Genomic DNA, 14,783 nt, shown 5'->3' on the forward strand with positions numbered 1-14,783 from the left:
CCTGTGCTCCGCAACGGGAGAGGCCACAACAGAGGAAGGCCCGCGTACCCCCAAAAAAAAAAAAAAAAAAAAAAAAAAAAAGGAGGAGGGAATGGTCAACTGTGCAGCTGGGAAAACGCAAAGGTAGGATGAGTAGTCAGGTTCCCAAATCAGCCTGTAGACACCTATTTAATACACGATGCGCTCAGACAGAAGACTACAGCTATTTCATCCATGCTTCACCATAACTACTTAGAAACGCTTGCAGAGACGGGCGTCCCTGGCGGTCCAGCGGTTGGGGCTCAGCACTTCCACTGCAGGGGGCGCGGGTTCAATTCCTGGTCAGGGAACTAGATCCTGCAGGCCATGTGTTGCATCCAAAGAAACCCCAAATAAACAAACAAAGAAACAAAAAAAACACTTGAGGAGAAAAATATACTCGGAATCCAACAGACTCTTTCAGCACTGCTTAAGGGGACAGAGGCTCCACTGGGAAAAGGCAAGCTAGATAATCTTGGATGCCAGCAGCTCGTTTCTTTCTGACACTCCTGCATCAGTTCAACATAAAGGCTCTCTGCTAGACCAATCCTTCCCTAGTTCTGACTAGAACAAGGGCCAAAGTTCCATTCAAGAGGGGTGTTGGCCTGCCTTACAGCTAGTATTTTAAAGTCAGTGACTGCTGGTATTACCTCTAGAAGCAAACAAGTTAGATTCACTTTAAACATGAGGCAGTTTTGCTCACTTCTTTACCTTTCTGTCCTGTTCAGCCTGTATCTCACTTCTGTGATGTTCTAATGCTTTTGCCACTGCAGAGTCAAACGCCCGCTTCTCCTCCAGCTTCTGTTTCTCCAAGGCTAAGGCAATGTGCTGCTTCTCCGTGGCTTTCTGTTCGGCCAGCGCTCTGTTCAGCTGGTCGATGCGGCGGTGCGCGTGAGCGATCAGGGAGTTTAGGTCGTCGGCGGACAGCCTGTCAGCTAAACAAAACCACGTGAAAATGTTAGCGATTTCACCAAAATCATAACATCTACAAGGTAACTCGCCTCAACTGATTGTAATTTAAACAGCTAGGAAGAAAAGCCAAGAGGAGCTGACATTTAAAAGAGATGTAGAGGCTGCCGTGTCATCAGAAATTCACAGCTCACGGCCAGCAACTAAGCATTTTCAATCCCAAGCAAAATAATTCAGGCAGGGCTCCAGGTATAGAATCAGTTTTTTTCCAGGAACCCAAATTAGTAGTACTTCCAATCTGAACTGATTATAAATTGGCTTTATAACTCACCATAATTTTGCCTCTAAGGACAAAGCTTACAAATACAAAGCCTACAAATGTACTCACTTCTACATTTTCTGCTAAAACTTGAATCAAATCCACATTCTCTCAGACTTTTCCCTACTAAGAGTTTTCTACTTTTTCTTACACAGATAATATTATCCAGGACAGTGATCTGCAGCCAGAGCTGTCCATCAGAATCACTTGTAGAGCTTTTAAAAATAATCCTACCCAAAGATTCTGATTCTCATGTTTCTTTTTTTCTTTCCCCAGTCTCACACTCCAGAAGTGTTCTGATATATTACCACAGGTTAAGAATTATGGCTCTAATAGCAAAATAAAGAATATGGGAAATACTCTGATAAACAACTCAATTCCACAATACATAGATTGAAAAACAAAAAACGAAGTGAGGATGAGAGATTTATTGACCAAATTCACCACGTGTAGCTCCTCTGGATACTGATTTGAACAAAACAACTAAAAAAACTCATTCTATAAAGTGATTAGGGATATTTGAACACTTAAGAGATATCTTTGATGACATTAAGGAATTATTGTTGACTGGGACAGTGGTATGGTAATCACATTTTTTAAAAAACATACTGAAAGTTTTTACAAGCTGAAGGATATAACGTTTGGGATCTGCTTCAACGTAAGTTGGGGGAATAAATGAGACAAAACCAGCCATGTGCTGGTAACTGCTAAAGCTGGGTGATGGGTAAACAGGAGTTCATTATAGTTTTCTTACTTTTTAATGTTTCAAATTTTACAAAATAAAAACTTAAAAATGTATATACATATATATCTATCACATCTACAGGTTTCCAATCACATAGTGAAAACATTTTTGTTCCTGAGAGCACATGGATGACAAAAATATACAAATCAGATTCATCACAGGCAACATAATTCTACTTTAGATTAATTTAGACGGTTTAGTATAAGAATCATAGGCAAAACAAAAAGACTTGAGTCTTTTAAGACTCAAAACAGAAGCCTTTAAACATAAAATACACATAATTACTCACCTAGATCAGAAATACCTACAAAGAAAAAGAATAAGTTTGAAAAAAAGTAAGTACATGTTTCAGTTATTAATCATTAAATAGGAATATCCAAAAGAAAGCAAGAAGGAACCAGAAGCTAGTAGTAGAAAAAGCATATTTTAGTACTGGAAAGCAAAATGATGAGTTTATTTCCTAAAAATTTTTTAAAGGATCAGAAAACATTATATAAATCAAGGTAAATTCTAACATTTCAGAAAATAAGAGAGTCAGTGATACTAAAGTAGTCTTGGTTTCTGGGGACTCATCTCTACCTACTTTTGTAAAGCAATCAACTTAGTTTTTACATGGAAACTACAATTCTTGTTTATCCCATTTGCATTAGTTCGTAGACTATTTCACGAATTCACAGTCCTGACTGTGTTCTCAATACCACGCCTCTCCTAACATTGCAAATACTTAAGAAATTACTTTTTCTTCTTTGGAAATTTGAAAACAGTGAACTCACATTAAATTTGTGCTTAATGTGTGCAAATTAAACTAAGAACTACGACTGCCTGACGTGGCGGTAAGGAAAAAAAATAACATTCTAAAGAGTTTGGGTGATGCTCCCCACCACGATCACAAGCACCGCTGCGTGAACACCTGACAGCAGGGGACCCGCAGCCAGTCTCCTGCCTCTCAGAATAAGCTTCTTGGCATCCTGGGTATGACCCTTGGATTCAACAAGTTCAAAGACAAGTATTTTTCATCCAAAATGGCTCTAAAAGTTCAACTACTTAATCTGGTATTCAACCAAAGACACAGGGACCTGTCCCAATGCTGCAGGAAAAACCGGCAAAAGACGGACAAGGGCTTCCCTGGTGGCGCAGCGGTTGAGAGTCCGCCTGCCGATGCGGGGGACGCGGGTTCGTGCCCCGGTCCGGGAGGATCCCACGTGCCGCGGAGCGGCTGGGCCCGTGAGCCACGGCCGCCGAGCCTGCGCGTCCGGAGCCTGTGCTCCGCAACGGGAGAGGCCACAACAGTGAGAGGCCCGCGTACCGCAAAAAAAAAAAAAAAAAGACGGACAAGTTTAAGAGATAATAGGTCAGTCTCAACATGGCACGTAAGTATGGCTATATATACTAGTCTATTAGCAATAAAGGAAATGTCCCTCAGGAACATTGACAACCTACAAATTGCACCTCATTCTCTCATGCTGGCAACACCCATGTGCACACATCCTAGAGGCTCCTCCTCCCTCCTCCCACAGTGGTATCTGCTATCTGAATATAGTGTTTATCATTCATTTTGTTATACTTCACATATGCATGCATCCTTAAACAATATGTAGTTTCATTTTACATGTTCTTAAGCTTCATGTAAGCGGTATCCTATTTTACATATTCTTCTGCAACTTTTTGCTTTTCCTTAACATTTATGTTCAAGAGAAATGGTCTGGGTCATTCCTTTGCACTGCCATATGTGTGGTACTTAACTGTCTTTGATTTTTCTGCTCTTACAAGCAGTGCTGCTATAAACATTTTAATGACTCTTCCTGAGCACCTGTGTGTTTGAGTCTTCCTGAGCTCATACCTAGGAACTGAACTGTTGGATCGGGAGTATATACATTGTCAGCTTCACTAGATACAAGTTATGGTTCAACAAGCCAATTGCCGGGAACTCCCTGGCAGTCCAGTGGTTAGGACTCGGCACTTTCACTGACAGGGGCCTGGATTCGATCCCTGGTTGGGGAGCTAAGATCCCACAAGACGCACCAGTGCAGCCAAAAACAAAACAAAATAATTGGTGAATGATCACCTCTAAGTCGCTTTTCTAGTCCTCATTTTCAGTGCCCTTGGCATACACACTGGGTGACCCATATCACTTCGCCCTCAGATTACTCCTGCAGCTTTGAATAGCTTCCTTACCCTGAGGCATCCCTCCCTACGTCAAACTCACCCTCAAGCTCATAAAAATGAATTTTCCTACTTACTATAATCACATCACTCCTCTTCTCAAAAGCTCAAAAGGGGGTCCTGTGCTGCCAATACGAATCAATCAGCCAGAGAACAGTGAGGCTGGTGGGTAAGAATGAGATCCTGGCCCTAACCCCAAACGTGGACAAACTACTTAAGCCCTCTGTGTCTCAGTTTTCTCATCTATAAAACGGGCATAACAATAAAACTTACCTCAAAGGACTGTTACGAACTTTAAAAAAGTTACTACATGTGAAGCACTCAGAACACAGTGCTAGACGTAAAATAATGCTCAACACGTTAGCTAAATATTGTATGTTTGCCACTGTGCTCAGCTATGGAGAACACAGAAAAACTACTAGACAGATGAGTATCACCAGGATACTTATAACTTAGGGAAATAAGACTAATAAGAGAAAAATAACTGGTAACACAAATCAGTACTAATGAGCTTAGTACAGGTCTTAAAAGAGTTCAGATTTCAGAAGCAAGAACATACATTGAGGGCTGAGGTAATCATGGAATAAGTCACTATCTCCAGAGGGACACAAGAAATCAGTAGCACTGGCAGGAAAACTCTGCAGCTGTAGGCATGGCTGGAAGGGAAGAACTTCAGCAGGTGCCATTTGTACCTTTCAATCTATTTTAAAAATAAGAAATTAAATGGAGGTTGCCTTCCTCCCTCGGAAAAATAATCCAAAGATTACACTGCAGGGGATTTTCCCTTTCTATATGATACGTTTCTTTAATGCTGGGTTTTTCAACCTTGGTACTACTGACATTCTGGGCCAGATAATTACTAGTTGGAGGGGCTGTTCTGTGCACCGTAGGGTGCTGAGCAGCATCTCTGGCCTCTACCCTAGACGCCAGTAGAACCCCCCCAATGTGACAAGTCTGTCTCCAGACATTGCCAAATTCTCTGGGGGCAAAAATGCCCTGAGCCGAGAACACCTGCTTTAATGTTTTCATGCTTTACAATGGGCATTTTTCTAATCAGCCAAAAAAAAAAATTTTTATTTTTTATTTTTTTTTATCTTGGCCGCACCACGCAGCTCGCAGGATCTCAGTTCCCTTACCAGGGATGGAACCTGCGCCCTCAGCAGTGAAAACACGGAGTCCTAACCACAGGACCACCAACGAATTCCCCCCGACCCAGGCCCCCCAATTTTTTAAGCTAAAAACTTCACAGGCTGGCATGGAAAAATTAGTAGGATTTAGCCTACCGGGAAGACCAAAGACAAGTATTTTAGATGAGAGAATGCAAATTTCTAGGGATGGCACTCATAACTAACTCTCCATAGGCAAAGCCTGACCTGCCCTTTCAACCTTATTTAATTTACTGCAGCCAACCTAGACTCCCTACTATCTACCAACGTCAGGTTTAAGCCAAGGAGCTTACATCCAATGGACAGAGATACACACCCAACAAACAAAAACCAGTGAGTAAGTATTTCAGAAGGATTAAAAATAGGTAACGTGGTAGAGTGACCTGTGGAGGAGGATGTCTCTGGGATAATCACATCTGTCTCAGCTGTAACCTCAATGAAGCCCAGCCCTTGAAAGATTCTGGTGAGGGAAACGGTACAGATGTGGCTGAAGCGAGCCTGCTCAAGGACACGCTGTCCACACTGTCCCCTCTGCTGCTAGGCAGTTCAAACAAGTTTAACCAACAATGTTCAATAAGACTGACTCACTGTTCCCACACTGAACTTTGTGTGATTCTCCATTTAATCCTCTCTTACAAATCCTGCTTTTATTTTTTTGCTTTGACAAGAATCTGGTATCTATCTCCCTCTTAAGTGAGTCAACTACACTAAAAAAACTAACTACATATCTGAGTTAATAACCGCCTTGACTCTACTTCTTGCCATGACATCTCCTCGGTTGGCTACGATGCTGTTAAAATTCCTGCACTGTCTTTATTACCTGAGCTCCTTAGACCAGCCACGGTTCTGTGATGCAGCCTTGACACCTTCACCCCAGAGAGGTCTATAATGCCAGTTCTTCAGGTGCTATCGGATGTTCAGTTTCTAACAGGCGCTGGCATTTAAGAAGTACTGTTTTGATTTTGTTGAGACTGGTAATCTCTGTGATTTTTATTACTCTCACAGAGCTTCAAGGAAACGTGACTATTCCCTGCAGTTACAACGTGTAATTGTTGAGCCATCAGAGTTCCATGCAGTCTGAGCTATTTGCAGGTTGAAGGCCACACAGCAGACTTCCTTTCCACCCAGCACCCCTGGGTGAGTTCTCAACCACAGTGTTGTCACAGAGCAGTCATAAGGTGTGCCTTAAGTAATTCATTATGAATATTTTTAAAGTAACAAAGGTTTTGAATAATTTTACATATATATAATATGCTAACAGAGTCAAGGTTATGTCACTTCACTCACTTAGATTCCAGATTACACTGGCTGGAACTTGTGTCCACCATGGCTAAACCAGGTGTGTCACCTGTCACAGGTGTGACTGAAATAAAATGTTGAAAACATGATACTGCATATCAGATGAGATATGCATGCCAGAGGGGTTTAGACTAGAGAATGGAGCTGAAGCAAGTTTAGATCAGTTGATCAGTTGTTAAAAAAAAAAAAAAACAAAAAAGGGAAAGTACCAACACTTCAGTTGTACTTACTCATCCCTTTCCACCCTGGCAAGACTTCCGGAGTAATACTGTCCAGTTCTCGTTTAAAGTCATCCCGGGCTTGGACTACCAGCTCATGATACTGAGACACAACCTTAGCCTCAGACTGAGCTGCTTTAACCTGAACAGATACAAGAGGTATGTGGTTAAAGTGAACAAAAAGTACCATAAACATTCCAAAATATTCTAAGTCATATTCATTTATTTATTTACAGTTGGTTGTGAATATATAAGCAATATATAGAAAGAAAATCTCAAGCTCAGAAAAAGGAATGTAAGTCTTGTCTTTGTTTCCTTCTAATTCTATTCAAATGCCATGGACAGGCCCTGTCCCATCTCACTGTGCCCGTCCCTCTTTCTCTGGGTCACGGGAAACTACCCATATACATCACAAATGCAGACTTGTGAAATTTCCATAAGTGGTAATGACCATGAGCAAATATTTACCTATTATAAAAAGTATCGACAATACTGAAGAATCCACTTTGTGTCCAAAGCAAATTTTTAAAATTAGTTACAACTAATATTCTTTTCAAGGGAAAAGAGAGAAAGATGATAGGAATCTTACTACTTTCCGGAATTCTTAAAAATCCTTTGACAAAACAATTACATTTAAAAATAAAAAATACTTGTACAAGCTCTAAGAAACACACCTTTTGGACCACATTATCCAGATCAACTATCATGTTGTGAAGTTTCCCCTCTGCAACAGTTATATAAGATTTGGCCCCAGCAACCTCTTCTTTCTTTGCATTTTCAATTACACTTTTCATCTTCTCTAACTCTTCTCTGGCAACAAATAAAACAAGACAAAGGTTTAGTATTAGTCCTTATCAACTTTATTAAAGGATATGACAATTGTTAAGTCTATGAAAAATTTAATTTGGAGAAAACTACTCAATGCTTTTTCAGTCAACAGGCAGAGAACCTTTCCTCACCAACAACTGAAAACACCTTGGTGAGAAGCTAGATTTATAGAGTGAACCAGACGAGTAGCATGGTGTACAGGAAAACACACAGGATTCAGAACCAGAGAGACTTGGATTCAGCTCCCAGATCGGCCTCTCCTTTGCTGCTCACCCTTATACAGGGAGTAGAGGTAATTCATGCTAAGTACCTTGCACAGTGCCTGCTACATCAGGAGCACTCAATAAATGGCAGCTTTTGCAAGGATTAGGTTGACTCCCCTGCCAATGAGAGCCTGAGGAAAGCAAAGGCAAGGGAGGAGGCCTAAGAGCTCGCTAAGCAAATAGCTGGGTCTTCAGGAGCCCTCACGATTCAGGCTGGATGGACTATGGTCTACCCAACCACAAAACACAGAACTCAGAGCCCTGACTCATGGTCTACCGATGTGAGCATAATGCCTTCAATCTCCTAAAAGATATGCTGGCTTTATTAGAAGGCTTCTCTTTCTCTAAATATTTTGTTAAGAAGACAGCAATATTTTGAATGACAAATATTGACTGGGTGGGCCAAAAGGTTGGTTCGGTTTTTTCCATAAGATGGCTTTAGTAGCACTTAAACAATCTTCTTAGATTGTATGTGACAGCTGTCGTATCAGCATGCATTTAAAAAAGGAATTATCAAAATTGGTGAATCTTTTGTGTGGCCATTTTAATACTGAAGGTGGAAGAAAAAAAGCAACATTTTCGGCATATTACACTTTATTTCAAGAAAGGTAAAAAAGCAACTGAAACGCACAAAAAGAATTGTGCAGTGTATGGAGAAGGTGCTGTGACTGATCGAACGTGTCAAAAGTGGTTTGCGAACTTTCGCGCTGGAGATTTCTTGCTGGACGATGCTCCATGGTCAGGTAGACCAGCTGAAGTCGACAGTGATCAAATCGAAACAATAATTGAGAACAAAAATCCATGTTACACCACATGGGAGACAGCCGACATGCTCAAAATATCCAAATCAAGCACTGAAAATCATTTGCCCCAGCCTGGTTATGTGAATCGCTTTGATGTTTGTGTTCCACGTAAGTTAAGCGGAAAAAAACCTTCTTGTCCGTATTTCCATCTGCGATTCTCTACTGAAATGTAATGAAAACATTCCATTTTTAAAACAAATTTGTGATGGGCAATGAAAAGTGGATACTGTACAATAATGTGGAACGGAAGAGATAATGGGGCAAGAGAACTACACCACCAACAACCACACCAAAGGCTGGTCTTCATCCAAAGAAGGTGATGTGTTTATGGTAGGACTGGAAGGGACTCCTCTATTATGAGCTCCTTCCGGAAAACCAAACGATTAATTCCAACAAGTACTGCTGCCAATCAGACCAACTGAAAGCGGCACTCGACGAAAAGCGTCCAGAATTAGGCAACAGAAAACGCGTAATCTTCCATCAGGATAATGCAACACTGCATGTTTGATGCCCAGGCAAAAACTGTTACAGCTTGGCTGGGAAGTTCTGATTCAAACACCGTATTCACCACACATTGATTGCACCTTCGGATTTTCATTTATCTTGGTTTTTACATAATTCTTTTAATGGAAAAAATTTCAGTTCCCGGGAAGACTGTAAAAGGCACCTGGAACAGTTCTTTGCTCAAAAAGATAAAATGTTTTGGGAAGATGGAATTATGAAGTTGCCCGAAAAATGGCAGAAGACAGTGGAACAAAAGGGTGAAAACATTGTTCAATAAAGTTCTTGGAGAAAATGAAAAATGTGTTTTTCATTTTTACTTACAAAACCAAAGGCACTTTTTGGCCCACCCAATAACAATTCCATAATGTTGATGAGAGCCCTTTATTCAAATGTAGGTTCCCATTGTCAGAGGTTGATCTCGTACTTGGTTTGCTTGCTTGATCCTAGTTTTAGCCAACTTCCAGGAAAGGTCAAGGTGGCATAAAACTAGACTCATTATACACTAACTACTTTGGTAGTTAAGGCAAAGAGACTGTGACATACTCTTTCATTTCTAATAAAACTGCTCAAGCCATCCCAGAAAAATCTTGAAAAGATGGCAGAGCCTCAGTAAATCTGTAGAACACATATCGCCTAAATAATAATCCAAAGAAAAGCTTGATTTTTATACAAGATCTTTTATATAGGCTTCTGCCAAGTTTATTTTGGCTGGATTATATATCAATATTTTATTCCCTCTCTCCCTTTTAAGCTTCCGTGCTCCTATCACCAATACAGTACAGGCGGAGAGGGGAGGGAAGGGTTTCTCTGCCTCCTCTTTCTATGCAGACAGTACAAAGAAAGCCACCAGGAGGCCCTAATTACTTGTTAAAGTCCATGAGTAATTACTTGGCTTTGAGAAGGGCATCGGCAGCCTCATCTACTGCCTTTCTGCGTTCCTTCAATGCGCCCTCCACTGTGCGCCACTGAGCTGACTTCTTGTCACCTGCAATCTAAACAAAAAGTTTTAATTATGTAAACACGAATAACTGCTATTATTGTCACAATAACATGACTAAATGCAGAAAGTAGTGACATGAAAGTCAAAGGTAAAAAGTTATATACACTATTTCTCCGGAAGAGAAACTCTTAATCTAATGTTCACGGACAGGCTCAAAGAAATCCATGAACCATCTCCCATCAACCACCCGCACCAAAACTGTAAAAGACTGTGCTCCAGCGCACAAGCATTCTCTAAGGAGACATGGTTTTTTTTTTATCAGAGTCTCAAAAGGAGATATGAAGCAGAAAAGATCAGTTAAGAACAATAACTTGTCATGAATTGTTTGTTGATTAAATCATTCTTCAATGAAGCACCGATGCTTAAAATTTTCTTATTTGCAGGTCTACTGAAATCATAGTAAGAATAAGTAGAAAGTTTACACATTTGGAGGGTCCTTACTCCTCCAAAACATTACCCTAAAGAATGACCCTCCATAATTTTTAAGGATAAAATCAAGTCCTGTCAAGAACCCCACTCCACCTTGAGCTGACTTCTATAGAATGTGAATTTTATCTTTATATATATATATATATATATATATATATATATATATGTCTCCCTTGAAAATTCCTGAGGCAGGTCTAACATGTTTTGCTCCAGCACTGGAACTGACTGCCACTTCCTCAACTGAGCAGAGTTGGCTAATACCTAGGGGATATACATCATACCAAAAACAAAAACCACCTCTAACACTATAATCACACTCAGTGCAGCAAGATGCTCACACAAGAGAGGTGTCAGAAAGCCCATCACTGAAGGCGTGGCATAGGCGAGTCCAGCTTGCATCGCCCTCTCATTTTGCATCATATAAACAATGAGCGGAATGTTATTTGGAACAGTTTCAACTCTTTGAAACTATTTTTTAAATTAGTTATTAACTATTTTAAATGACTTTTTTCCCCTCCCTTTTCTTTTGCCAAGTACATATCGTTTAAAGTAGTATATTATGTGTAGATATGAAGCAAAAACCACCTTATGGCTTCTCTTCAAAGTACAGTTGACCTATTAGCAACACAGGTTTGAACTGCATGGGTCCACTTACACAAAGATTTTTTTCAACACAGTACTACACAATCTGCAGTTGGCTGAATCCACAGATGCAGGAGGGCCAACTACGGGACCTGAGCATCCGTGAGTTTTGGTGTCTGTGGCGGGTCCTGAAACCAACCCCCTGGAGATACTGAGGGGTAACTATATACTATGCTAGGACCTTAGAGAGGAATAGGAACATACCAAAGAATGAAATATTTTTTATCAAAGAAAAAAACGACTGGATTGGTTCAATGATTATATTTCAAGCCGCCCAAAGAGGGCCACTACAGGGGCTGCTGCACACCTGAGACATGAGTGCAACCTCAGTGCAGCGTCCTGGGCCTTTGCTTGGATGCCCAACCCGTATCTTCCCTTGATAGAAACAGAAGTGGTTTTGCCTCTGCAGCCCTAGGCCTGCTACTTTAAGGGGAATAGGGCTCAGCAAAAGTAATGCCTCCGGTTTGGGTCATTCACAAGCAATTCTCCACATTAGGTTCCTACTGACATCTAGTGTGATCTCGATTTTAAAGGTACATCCATTATCAATGGAAAGTTTAAACCACCAAGTTCCTTAAGGCAGGATTAACCCTGCCACCGGACCACTGTGGCAGTCTGAGGAAGCCTCTCAGGGTTAACACTTTTAAATGCTTAAAATGAAACTATTAGATTGCAGAGAAGCCCAGTTACATTGAAATATGGTCATAAAATATACATTTTAAAATTCTGTGAAACAGAAACCAAGATCTAGTAGTAGAACTAATAAATACCCTAATCCAGAAGTAGTGTTGAGCATAAATGATACTTCAAGAGATCTGCAAGTACCATAACGTAATACGAAAATACCTGTGCTTTCTCTCGGTAATAAAGTTATGGATACTACTGACAATACTGCTTTTGTTGTCACTATTCGTAATTGAAGGAAAAGCTTTTGAGGCTAGGGAAAATAAAGATGTTTTCCATCCAAGTTCAGAGAGCCCCTGAATTCTATCCACAGACCCAACTCTAGGTTAAGAACCCCTGCTTTTAGAAGAAATAGTTGGTACTTCTTTTCTGTCTTTGTATCTCACTTTTCTAATTTTTCTGTTCTACAGATTGTTGAAAAGTGACAAAACCAATTAATTTCATGGTGTGAATAATCAAGTTGAAGATTCAGTGAACTGCCACTTTAGCCATCTTGCAAAATAAAATACATCAAAATATGTTGCTGTTTGGGCCATATCAGTATCCTGAATAAAAAATTTTCCAAGACGTTATCATATGCTGTTACAAGACCCTGGTACTGTATTAAGATAACTCTTCATAACTAACCCAAACAGACTCATGAATCATGTAAATGTCAATGACATATCTGGGGGGCCAAAATGTGTCTCCCTCTGTTAAAGGTATTCCTGTTTATAGAGGTCCAAGGATGAGCTGTCCTGTAAAACAGACATCGGATTCCCCTACGATCAAGCCTGGTCCAACTGTTTACAAACAATGCCTTGAGAAATTAACTCAGTATATATTATAGAACAAGCCCATGTGCACCTACAGCTTCTTTTACTACAAGAAACAGAGCTGGGATCAATTTTTAACATTTCAAAACTTGTGTTCAATACGTTTTTCTGATTATTTTGTTAACACCAGCTAATATTCCCTAATCTGGTTAACTGTGCTACTATAAAGTATCCTTTAGTTGTAACATCTTTATTGTAAACGATCTCATACTGTCTAATCCACATGCACTACATGTTATGTGTTCAGTGGGAAGAGGAAATACCCTCTTATGCAGCCTTCCACCAAAGCAGTACCATGGACATCTAAAGCTTCTAATCACTGTCCTTCCGAAAGAACCTACTTGGGTTTGAACTCAACTTCCTGATATCACGCAACTTCCAGCCTTCTCTATACATGTGTACAACCAGCATAGTAAATATTGCCTGTGTGGTTTCTACTTTCCTGACTGAACTCTGACTAAGATTTAAATTTTTCTTGTGGACTTTGAACAAAACAGAATTTTCTTTTAATTTTTCAAAGGTTGTAGTTTCTTGACTGTTTGCATCAGAGGTCTAATTTAACTCCTTCGTGATGCACGTACATACAACTAAAGCAATCTGAAGTGTATTTAAATTTTTTAAAAACCACAGTCATGGTGGCAAAGTAACTTTATGGATCATGCATGATCCTGATTCCTGAGATTTATAGGTTCTCTATTTCATTTTATTCTTTAAATGACTTGGTGTCAAGATACATTTTTATATACTGAATAACTGAATGTAATTATAAAGGAAATTTATTGAGTCCCAGTATTACTTTTTTAAAAATAAATTTATTTATTTATCTATTTATTTTTGGCTGTATTGCGCCTTCGTTGCTGTGCACAGTCTTTCTCTAGTTGTGGCTAGTGGGGGCTACTCTTTGTTGCGGTGCGCGGGCTTCTCGCTGTGGTGGATTCTTTCATTGGGAGCACGGGCTCTAGGTGGACGGGTTTCAGTAGTGGTGGCACACGGGCTCAGTAGTTGTGGCTCACGGGCTCTAGAGTACAGGCTCAGTAGTTGTTGCACACGGGCTTAGTTGCTCCACAGCACGTGGGATCTTCCCGAACCAGGGCTCAAACCCGGGTCTCCTGCATTGGCAGGTGGGTTCTTAACTACTGCGCCACCAGGGAAGCCCCGAGTCCCAGTATTACATTTTAATTAGTGTAATTACTTTATTTTTTGAAGTGTCCAATGTAAGTTAAATAACCAACATAAGCATTTAAAGTAGCTGGTGTTTTGGGGTACCTGGGATCTCTGTATTATTCTTTTAACTGTGTGTCAATCTAAAAGTATCTCACAAAAAAAGTTTATTAAAAAATGGCTGGCGATTTTAAAGCAAAAGAAAAAAGGCAAACAACAAATACATTCAAGCACTATTAAGATATGAAAGCAAATCTGAACTAATTCTTATACCATATCACTGTTGTGAGATAAAGCACCATATATAAAATTCATTAAAAAGGGCACCTGAAATTTTTTTTTTTCATTTTTGTTTGTTTTTCTAAAAAGACAATCATTCTAGTTCATCTTCACTTAGTGAGAGAAAGCCCAACTTAGAAGGAAGAAATCATGTCTAACATTCTTTGGCCCACCTCAGAATCGTCCATGGCTGTTTTCAGTATGTTGGCGTGGGCAGTGACAGCCTGGACCGCAGCATTCTGAGCCACAATAGCCTGCTGAGTAATGCAAGCAGTTTGGCTCAGAGCATCTTCTAAGCTCTTGGCTAGTGCTGAAGATAAAAAAAAAAAAAAAAAAAAAAAAAAAAAAGTTAAAAACTAGATTCCTCCTGCCAAATGACTTTAATCTTTCCCTCTTCACCTGTTGAGTCTTGCATTGCATTTCCCCCTCAAAACAAACAAAATACAGATTTAGAAAATCAAAATTTCACTTAAAAGTATGATAAAACATTAATAATTACTGAATCCAGATGGTGGATCTATGTGGGTTCATTACACTA

The 14,783-nt window shown here is 40.0% G+C and overlaps 1 protein-coding gene across 3 annotated transcripts in view; it reads right to left on the reverse strand.

Moving 5' to 3' along the window:
- The window catches only part of IMMT (inner membrane mitochondrial protein), a 56,087-nt gene that overhangs the window by 5,519 nt on the left and 35,785 nt on the right, over nucleotides 1-14,783 (reverse strand). Inside the window, exons 1-6 of one of the 3 annotated variants that reach the window (XM_055088863.1) lie at nucleotides 14,419-14,549; nucleotides 10,124-10,227; nucleotides 7,512-7,647; nucleotides 6,850-6,979; nucleotides 2,281-2,295; nucleotides 730-953 (exon numbers count right to left, since the gene is read on the reverse strand). In XM_055088863.1, the coding sequence (XP_054944838.1) occupies nucleotides 730-953; nucleotides 2,281-2,295; nucleotides 6,850-6,979; nucleotides 7,512-7,647; nucleotides 10,124-10,227; nucleotides 14,419-14,433 (624 nt within the window). In that variant the 5' untranslated portion in view covers nucleotides 14,434-14,549. Of the gene's footprint in view, nucleotides 1-729; nucleotides 954-2,280; nucleotides 2,296-6,849; nucleotides 6,980-7,511; nucleotides 7,648-10,123; nucleotides 10,228-14,418; nucleotides 14,550-14,783 lie in introns of those variants that run through there. The other 2 variants (XM_007104766.4, XM_055088864.1) reach the window with 2 other exon arrangements.

This window comes from Physeter macrocephalus, chromosome 12, assembly GCF_002837175.3.
Source record: "Physeter macrocephalus isolate SW-GA chromosome 12, ASM283717v5, whole genome shotgun sequence".
Lineage (NCBI taxonomy): Eukaryota > Metazoa > Chordata > Mammalia > Artiodactyla > Physeteridae > Physeter > Physeter macrocephalus.